Source organism: Corylus avellana, chromosome 10 (genome assembly GCF_965113065.1).
Source record: "Corylus avellana chromosome 10, dhCorAvel1.hap1.2, whole genome shotgun sequence".
In the NCBI taxonomy this organism is placed as follows: Eukaryota; Viridiplantae; Streptophyta; class Magnoliopsida; order Fagales; family Betulaceae; genus Corylus; species Corylus avellana.
In genome coordinates, this window is record NC_142499.1 from 2,689,516 (window position 1) to 2,699,429 (window position 9,914).

The window sequence follows — 9,914 nt, forward strand, 5'->3', positions numbered from 1 at the left end:
AAAAAAAGAAAAAACTCGGGGTGGCTCGCCCCCTTGGCCATTTGGGGGTGGCCTGGCCACCCCCATCTGGCCGGATGGGGGTGGCTTGGCCACCCCCAGTTGGTACTGGGGGTGGTTTCGGCCACCCCCTTGGAGCCCAAGGCCAACCCCTGGTGCCTAGGGGGTGGCCGAGCCACCCCCATCTGGCCAGATGGGGGTGGCCAGGCCACCCCCAAATGGCAGTTTTTTTTTTAAATACATTTTTTTAATTTTTTTAATTTTTTTTAAAAAAATTAAATAGATGCCACGTGTCAACATTTGATTGGTCTGCGTGTCAGTCTTAAAGGTCAACTAACGGTCAACTAAAGGATGGACTAAATTGGTCCTTTATCAAAACCCCAGAGGGGTCATGTGATAAAAATGAAACCCCAGAGGGAAAAAAATAAAGTTGGCAAACCCTAAGGGGGTATGAGGTATTTAACCCTAAAAAAAACAAAAAAACAAAAAAGTAGTGTTGGGTATGAGCGGAAGCTCAATTAAAAATTTAAAATCATCAGACTAGTTGTCTCAAGGCTAGAATAAAAAATATATATATATATATTTTTAACACTTCACTTTAGACCTCTGAACTACCATGTGATTTAACGTACTTTCGAACTTTAAAACCTCTCAATTTGGACCCATAAACTTTCAACTGCAGTCAATTTACCATTCCATCAATTTTTGCCGTTAAAAACCCTAAAAGGACAAAATTACCTTTTAATTTTCTTTTTATTTAATTTTTAATTTGAAATTAAGAGTAAATTTAAAAATTTATAAAAAATTCAAGGGTATAAACGTCATTGTCTTATTTTTAACATTTAAAATCTGACGAATGAATTCAAATTAACTGCAATTAAAAGTTTAGAGTCCAAATTAAGAGATTTCAAAGTACAAAATATGTTTGGAAGTTCAAGAGTCTAAAATTAAGTTTCACCTTAATTTTTTTACCAGCCAATCTTTATTTGTTTTTTTTTTTTTTTTTAACACGTTTCTCGATGTACCAATGAGCTTCTAACAAGGAGAAGTAAGTTGTGGTGCTGATTCCATGTCCTCAATTGTCACTTCTCAACTAAATAGACACAAGCTGACAACCGCATGCCTGCCATCAAACAATAACGAAAGAGCTAATAAAAAGCCAAAACCAAACGGCTCCCACCGGTTGGTGATGCCCGAAACAAATTCCAAAGAACAATTTAGGAGAAAGGTAAACCCTTTTGGTGAATTTTTAATCAATGTCAATTTCATTTATTCCATTCTCTTTGCAACGTATAAGAATCTTTTATGTATCTAATTAATAGTGGTGTCAATTTGTCTTCTTGGGTAATTTTGTATTGTGTTAAAAATTATCCCTAGATCAATTTAATTAAACATTTAAGACTCTTCAATTATAGCTCTTTTAATTTTGTATTGAGTTTATTCAAATGACAGCCCTAGTGGCTAGTAATTAGCACTTAAATACAATTTATTAAAAGATTGTACTTAGATTTGAGGATTTATATTAAAAGATTTAAATTGCCTAATGTAACGTATGGAAAGACAAATATGGTAGAAATCTCAGAGCCTTAGGAAACACGCAAAATCTTTTTTTAATTCCCGATAAGAAGGTGTCACTTTTAATCCATTAGGAATCCTTTATTCATGTCCCTACAGGCAGGCGCATCATGCGTGTGCAGAGCACGGAATCAGTCGGGCACATCCGCAGTGCGCAACGGTCATATTTGTGTGGGTAGTACAACCCAAAGGGCTAACTCATCTTCTCGACGTCTTGATTTGCGAGGAGTAACACGTGTATCAATCTGAGTGACCCTCTACAGACAGACTGTTATGTGATTCGCCAAGAACAGAACAAAAAAAAACAACGAATCAATTTGTTGAATGAAAGCAACCCACCACCAAATACCAAATTCATCATCAGGAGCCGGAAAATTGTGAAACAGCCACTAAAACTTTTTATATATGTACGGAAACCCAACATGGAAAAAAGATTATAAAATATTAATAACGCTAAAAAATAATAATTAAAGAATAACAAAAACATGGGAAAAAGAAAATCAAAGGCTCGATCAATGGAAGAAGATCCGCCGGAAGATTGATCAGAAAGCGAAGCTGCACTTGGTAGACTCAAACGTTGCAGGTGATGATGTGGCATTAGACTGGAGAGGAACGTTTAAGCCGCACTTGATCTTGGGCTTGAAGTGGCCGACCTTGAACCAACCCACCTTGAATCTGATCCGAAGTTTCAGCTTCAGAGTAATACCGAAAATCCCAGCGGACTTATCCGAATCGAAGTTGGAGACCTCGGTGGCGCCCAGTGTGACCAATTGCTGCCCCTTGAAGACGGGGCTGAGAACGGACGTGTTCTTGTGACCCTGGTAAAACGGCGCCGGAGTCTCGGTGTCGAATCGCTGGCCCTGGTAGTAAGCGTTGGCCTCGATGCCGTCGTAGTAGATGCCGATGCGCTTGTTGGGGTTCCTGACGGAGATGTTGAGGGCAAGGTTGTAGTGGAGCGTGTTGTCGGCGGTGGAGAAGTTGAACTGGGTGAGCGAGGCGTCGGTGACGCGGAACTTGACCTCGTTAGGGCGGAAGAGGAGCCAGAAGACGAAGCCCACCAACGCCACGATGACGAGGAGCGTGAAGAGGATTTGGAAGATGAGGCTCAGAAGGCAACTGAAGAGACACCCACAGAGGCAGCTGCAACACCCGCACCCACCTTTCGATCCCATTCTTAAAATTGCTTAATTGCTTTGTGAGTTGTGAGGAAAAAGGGCAAAAGGGAAAAAACCAATCGCTGATTTATGTTCTAGTGTAGAAAAGAGGGCTCGGAAGTTTATATATATATATAGCCTTATAGGAGCCAGGGGGGGGGGGGGGTGGGGTTTCCGGTAACGGTAAGCCGCGTTGTGCGTGTTATAACTTATAATTTCAATAGGAGAAGGATTTTGGCACGACCGCGTGAGATTGTAACTGTGTGTGTCCTTTGTGAACCTCCCAAGATGTTTCCTGCCCCGGGTAACGCACCAATAAGCCAATTGAATTAAATTTTGGTGACCTAATTCAATTATAACTTGGGTTTATTTCACCAGAAAAATGCCCAAAATAAGAAATTCTACAACTAAATTATGCTGTCCATAAATGCATGTCATTCGTCATTCCAGCTAAGATCTGAAATTAAATAAATTATTTCATCCAAGCATGTCAATAGAGCAATGTGTCACAGCATAGCACTAAAATGATTTCTTTATATAAGGGAGTAGATTTAGAGCTTGTATGAAATTATGTTAATAGTTTAAATAATGTTTTTAATACTTAAACAAGTTTTTTGGGACAAAAATATATTGTTAGAATAAGTGCTCTTTGTTCCACCATGATGTTATCCATTAAAAAATCATTATGTTAAAATATTGGCCACATAAAAAAACATCTAATGTTAGATAAAAAAATCAGTCACATACAAACCGGGTTGCTTTTCACTTATGAAAATCAGAATGTGTCGTCATTAAACCTTTGGTCCTATGATAAAAGATACTTCGATGTTTAAGTCAATATCTTAACAAAAAAGTAAGAGGAGAGAGATGGCTTTAAAAGGAGGTTTTGAGGGGGAGACAAGAGTTTTTTTTAGACCTCACGCACCAACGGGGTGTAGCCCTGTTTTGGGCTTTTTTCCAACGGTGATGGCTTGCCTTTAGGTCAATTAGGTCTTGAGCCTTCCGTACCAAATTTATTATGAATCTATCATCCATCACAATCTCTGATTTAAGAATTCGAGGCAGTCTAGATACTCCTCATGTTGGTGAAATTACAGTGAAGGATTAAATCAAATGTATGGCTCATAGAAAGATGAAAACCAGGGGCTTACTTCAAAGCAACTCATGTGAGAATGGGGACTAAGAAACTGGAGTCGATTCCCAAACAACTTGATGTTGATGATGCTACAATAGAATACTACCAAATAGAATACTACCCAGACATCTAGTCGAGGATTACGATCCTCTAGCCTCTACGATCCTTTTGAGGGGCAAACTCATTAAAAAAAAAAAAAAAAACATAAAATTTAGAAAAAATTAAAAATTAAAAAATCCGGGTTTTTAAAGGCAATGGGCAGTTTCACCCCGGTTTGTGTATAAAATTGGTAAAATTACTTAAAAGACCTTTTATCCTCTAACTTTCCTCACGATCCCCCTATTTTTCCGTTGGAACTTTTTTTTCTTTCCTTTTTTTCAGCTGGTCGGTCTATGATATTGCTTTATGGAAACTTAGTAAATTACCATAATGTGTTTTGAAATTGAGATGTTGGTAAATCATTTCTTAGGCTTTTTATTTTTGTAATTGACTCTCACAATTCTCTGGAGTGACACTCGAATTCTTCTTTATTATTCCATTATAATTTGATTTCAATTATACGCCAAGCAGAAAAATTGAAAAGAAAAAAGCACACGAAAATTCTTTTTATTTATTTATTTAAATCCTTTGTGCATACCCACATAATGCCAAGTGGCCAAACCTCCTGCCTTTATTTATTTATTTATTTATTCACATTATACTAACTTCAACGTCACTCCATAAAATTAGCTTGATTTCCGTAGAAGATGTATAGTCATAATAGTATAATTGTATAAACTTTTACACCAACTGACAACTGCCCTCATCATGAGAAAAATTAAAGCTTTGGTCCATGTTTCAACCATATCTAAATTCTTTAAAAGTCTAATTACTGATGTTTTTAAATTATGTAATTTATTTATTTAAAAAAAAAAATATGTAAAATCACGTGTTCTAAAAATAGTCAATTTTTTTTCAACCCAGTTTGAAAAACCCGTCATTTGTTGATGGTGTCTCATGAGATGGGTTGATTATTTGACTCGTATATATAATGTGAATAATGGTAAAAAATCATATTTTTATTCTACAATTATCTTACAGACATGTCAGTTTCAAATTTCAATTAACCTTTTATATCAGTCTTTGTTACAAAAAATTAAAATTATCACATTAACATTATTGTAAGATAATTCATAATTATAAGCTAAAAATATAATATATACCCTTACTATACAATCCACATGAATGCATCAAAAAGGCCACACGGGGCCTGGATTGTGAATCCTTGCTTCTTCCTTCGGTGGGACCAAAATATGAGGTCAGCAACATGGTTATTGAAATCAGCTTAGCCCAACTTGATGCAACTTGAAAAAGGTAGAAAGGCCCAAGAAAATTAATAAGGTTTAATTTATAATTCGCCAAATCTGTCAAATGGGCTTTCCTTGTCTCCAACGGATGGATCTGGATCAACTAAAATTCTTAAGGTAATTTCTGTTTCTGAAATTTTAGATCTAGGCCGTCTATATTCTATTCAAGGGTCATTGTTTTGTCACGTATCTCACTACTAATAAAAGTTATAAAATAATAAATATATATTTATTAGTAGTGGGACAATTGGCAGAACAATGACCATTAGATGAAAAATGAATAGCCTAAATTCAAAACTCTAGAAACTGAAATTCCAATTTCAGTAAATCCTACTTTTGCATATCACTTGCAAGATTAGTAAATGGGAGATTTAATTGCAGGTAAAATTGTATTAAAAATTTAATAGGACAGTTTTTAATCAGGTAAGAATTGTATGCTCTAAAAACATATATCAATTTAATATACTGGAGTTTTTTTTTTTTTAAAAAAAAAAAAAAACTCAATTTATACTTTATATGTGGTTTATTACCCTAGCAGGGATAATGTCTCTTTACTAGAGTGGTGGGTGAATTGTGGAAGTCAGAGTTCGAATTCATAATCTCTAACTCTCATACCATATTAAATCATCATTTATCTGAAAAGCTTAAGTTGATAGAAATAAGTGAATTTAATCATTTTATTAATATTTTAGTTGTAGCCTTATAGAAATAGAACATAATAGATTTAATGATATTATAAAATTTCTTCAATGTAGTTTATTAAGTTCACAGTGTTGGAAATGCATGTGGTTTTCAAATGCATTTTTTAAAACACGTGAAAATATTTGTGAGAATCACATGCATTTTGGACACATCAACTTAAATAAACTGAGTTTGAAAATTTTTATCCAACTTAATGAAGTTTTTCTTGGTACAAACACGTGCACCAAATATCTTGGCAAGTGGAAATTTCAAAAGAACTCTTGGGATTATGGCAAATCAATTGGGTCTATTTTCAGTTGATATATCATTTTCATTATTATTTATTTTATTATTATTATTATTAGTCTATTCTCAAGTGTGGAAAGTCACGTCTTTTTCTTAATGGCCGTGGGTGGCATTTCCTTTTCACCGTCAAATAATTCACGTGGAAATGTTTTCATGATGAGAGTTCTTCCCTTTCAGCTCAACTAAAGATTAACCAAAACAATAATTATTGTCCATTGACCCAATCCTGCCTGCCACAACCAAAATCAAGGTGGTAGCTGGGTCTGGACATCTTACATACTTCCTTTCCACGTGTTCCGGGTCCAAGCCCAGCCCATACATTATACAAGCCACGTTGAAGAATTTGCCAAGGACAAAATTTTCCTCGGTTTCAAACATAGTTTATTAAATTGACACTTGTTTTCTACGATATGTGTTTCTTACATGTATTTTTAATTTGAATTAACAAAGCATGTGACATTTATCTTAAGAGCTAGTAATTCTCATATGCATTTTTAAAAAGCACATATTTTAAGGATGCCGATTCAAGTAAAAAGTACATGGTACTTCATGGACCGATACCCACTTGTCCTAACTTTATAAGCCATTGTTTGACCATTAAGGGTAGCAATTTATATTCGCGTATCGAGCCATGAGTATAAGATTATATAGGTTAGCCTCTTCAATTCTACCTCGTTAATTTCTTGCAAGGTTTATGTCGATTTTGCGAGTCGTATAAAAAATTAGAGTCCTTATTGACCATTACCCTTTAAAGCAGCAATAAATAAAATCCGGTACTACCAACAACTACCAATGCAAAATGAGTGTGGGTGGCCAAATGTGGGAGGACCATTTTGGCATGAACCTTGGGCCCTTGGCTTTCACAAATAGGGGACTTTTTCACTCTTGCACGTCCCATGGTTGGGTGTTTGGTGGAAGAGAGATAAAGCCTAAAGGCCCTTTGTTTATGCGAATAATGGAAAAGTCGCTTTCTAACAAAGCTATTATTATTTAGGTAGAGCAGGTGAGCCGAGCCGGGAATGAAAAGGACCACCACCACCATGCCCACGTGGAAGATAAACCCACCCCAAACACGCCTACAACTCCCAATAATTCAAGCTTCCGGCCACTCCTTCTACTTTCGTTGAATGAGTGAATGTCTTCCAAGTAAAATTTGCCAAGTCTGACTAGGCTTTTTTTTTTTTTAGGAAATATATATATTTTTTTATGTAATATAAATTTTAAAAAATGATTTTATATTGTAAATTATTTATTTCGAGAATAGAAAACAAAAAAATGTTGGTTTGAACGGCGAAGCACCACAAGGTCCATAACCTTTGAAAATGGACAACCTTCTCCTAGAAGAACCGTTTCGTCCTATTCAATAACTCTAGTGATGTGTTTTTGTCATTTTTTCTTTGGTCGTTGCTAATTTTGGGGACTTTTTTTAATTTTTAATTTGATTGAATCTCTATGTTTCAATGTTGCACATGGCAAATTTCACCCTAACAAGCAAAGTTTTCTTTTAATCTAATTTATTAAACTGACATTTATCATTCAAGCATTAATACATGTTATTCTCATTTTAATATTCAACCTAATTTTTTTGAAAAAAAAAAATATATTTATTCATAGAATAAAAAAAATAAAAAGGCAACTTATATAAGTGAGCAACGAGTAAGCAAGAACAGAATAAGAAAATGAAAGAAAATGACACCACAACCTCCGAATAGACACTCACTTGTTATCTAATAAAGACACTTCACTTCACATTTATATAATGTATACAACTTGTCACCGATCGATTGTAATTTTGCTATTTGTCTCACATATATATATAATTTTTTATTTTTATTTTTTTCTCATTTTCTCCGTTTATTCTGCAGCAAAATTTACAATTCAGACACGTACTTCCGATGTATACCGAAAGAAGACAGAGATAAAATTAAACGACGAATTAAAACTTAAAAAAAAAAAAAAAAAAAAGTGGAAACGAAACTAACGGCGTTAACTATATAGAGAGAGAAAGGGAGAGAGAGATCAACGATACTCAACGGCCGGCGCATGTTCATACGCTAACACTGCAACTCGTCACCAGCTGGTACTTAACGGCGTTATTGCCGATTTCAACACCGGCGGTCCTGGAACCAAAGTTTATGTAGGCGGGACACCTCACGTATAAATGATATTTGCCGGAGATGAAGGTCCCGACTTTCCATCTGACCCGTCCGTCGATCTTGATCAAGAGCTGCACGGCCCCATTGGCCTGGTCCTGGCCGAGCAGGACGGTGTTGTACGGTGCGACGGGCACCTGGTTGCCGTAGATGAAGGGGGACCAGACGTTGATGTCCTTGTGGCCCTGGTAGGTGGGGGGGATGGCCGTGCGGAGGGTGATCTGCTGGCTCCGGTAGGTGGCGTAGACGTCGAGCCTGTCGTAGTAGATGCCGATCTTATCGTTGGGGTTTCGGGAGGAGAGGGTGACCTGGAAGTTTGAGGTCAGCATGTTCGGTGCCGAGAGGTTGAAAGCGTAGACGGTGGCGTCCTGGAGGATGAACCTTGGCTTGTTGGGCTGGAGGACGGCCCAGACGATTAGCACCACCACCAGAATGATGAAGGCGAGCACAAGTATGCTGGCGCAGAGCCGCCGGAAGAACCTTCGCCGTCTATGCGCGTGGCTGGGGCAGGTCTTGGACGTCATGTCGCTAGTTCTTGCTTTCTGTATAGAAAAGGAGAGGAGCTAATATAGGATGGACAAGAGGAAGGGGAATTGGGCGCAGAGCTATGCTTTTGTGTGAAGAGAGTCGCGTGCGACGAACGCCTTGCGTTTGTGTGTTTATATAAAGCTTTGGTTTGGGTTTTGATGAAAGATGAAGAAATGGGCACCACTTCTACATGTATGGTGTAGGGAAAATATTTTGGTATCTCTCTCCTCACTCATGACCGCGTCTCTCAAAATATCATTTCACTTTATCGCATTTCAGATTTTTTATTTTGTTCTATTTAATTTTACATTTAATTGTGTCATATTATTTAAATTTTTTTAATTATATATATATATAGAAAATTTCATACTCATTCATTAATTGATAAAAGGTCACGAGCAAAGCTTTTACAAACAGAGCAAAATTTCTGAAAGCAAATCATAGCCTAAACTAAAGTTACATAAGTTAATAGCATATCAATCAACCATTACAAAATATCTGCTAATTCATGACTATTCATTAGGTTTAAAAACAAATCTACACCAAACAAACACATTCTAATACATAGATAGCGCTTATTTTTTGCCCTTGAAATGAAAGAACCCCCAAGCCGAATCTTTAATTATATTGATAATACAATAGTCTCCCTTTCATTCTTGATCCCACTACGAAAATGGTACGCTTTTTGGGCTAAATAAATGGAATAAAGTGCACTTGGTTTAACATATACGGTAGTGTTATTTAAATTAATTGGATGATTATAGCAAGTGGATTGAAGAAAAGGTACTATTAAATTCCGTCAAATACGACTTTTGCTGCCATTGGAGTCTAAAGATTACCAGATTAAACCCGGCTAACATCAGTAATGTGAAGAACCGACAGAGCACTTCTACATAATGCCATCGATGACGTCGCTTTGTTTGTTTTTCACCTACACTTGGATTGAGTGCCTGCAATTTTAATTAACAGTTTAATTCTTATGTGTTTTTTTTTTTTTCCTTAAAAAACAAAGAAAGTTAGGCACTCTAAAAATTGATAT

At 36.4% G+C, this 9,914-nt stretch overlaps 1 protein-coding gene and 1 pseudogene across 1 annotated transcript; both read right to left on the reverse strand.

Annotated features, from left to right (window-relative positions):
• Positions 1-1,932: 1,932 nt before the first annotated feature.
• On the reverse strand, positions 1,933-2,875 carry LOC132161737 (NDR1/HIN1-like protein 3 pseudogene; annotated as a pseudogene).
• Positions 2,876-7,816: 4,941 nt separating this feature from the next.
• LOC132191854 (NDR1/HIN1-like protein 1) lies at positions 7,817-9,064 on the reverse strand. The gene has a single exon (XM_059606967.2). It carries the CDS (start codon positions 8,869-8,871, stop codon positions 8,242-8,244), a length of 630 nt encoding a protein of 209 aa, XP_059462950.1. The 5' UTR covers positions 8,872-9,064; the 3' UTR covers positions 7,817-8,241.
• Positions 9,065-9,914: the final 850 nt, after the last annotated feature.

Excerpts from the sequence above, each read along its gene's own strand:
- LOC132191854 (XM_059606967.2), bottom strand. The coding sequence starts at position 8,871 with ATGACGTCCAAGACCTGCCCCAGCCACGCGCATAGACGGCGAAGGTTC.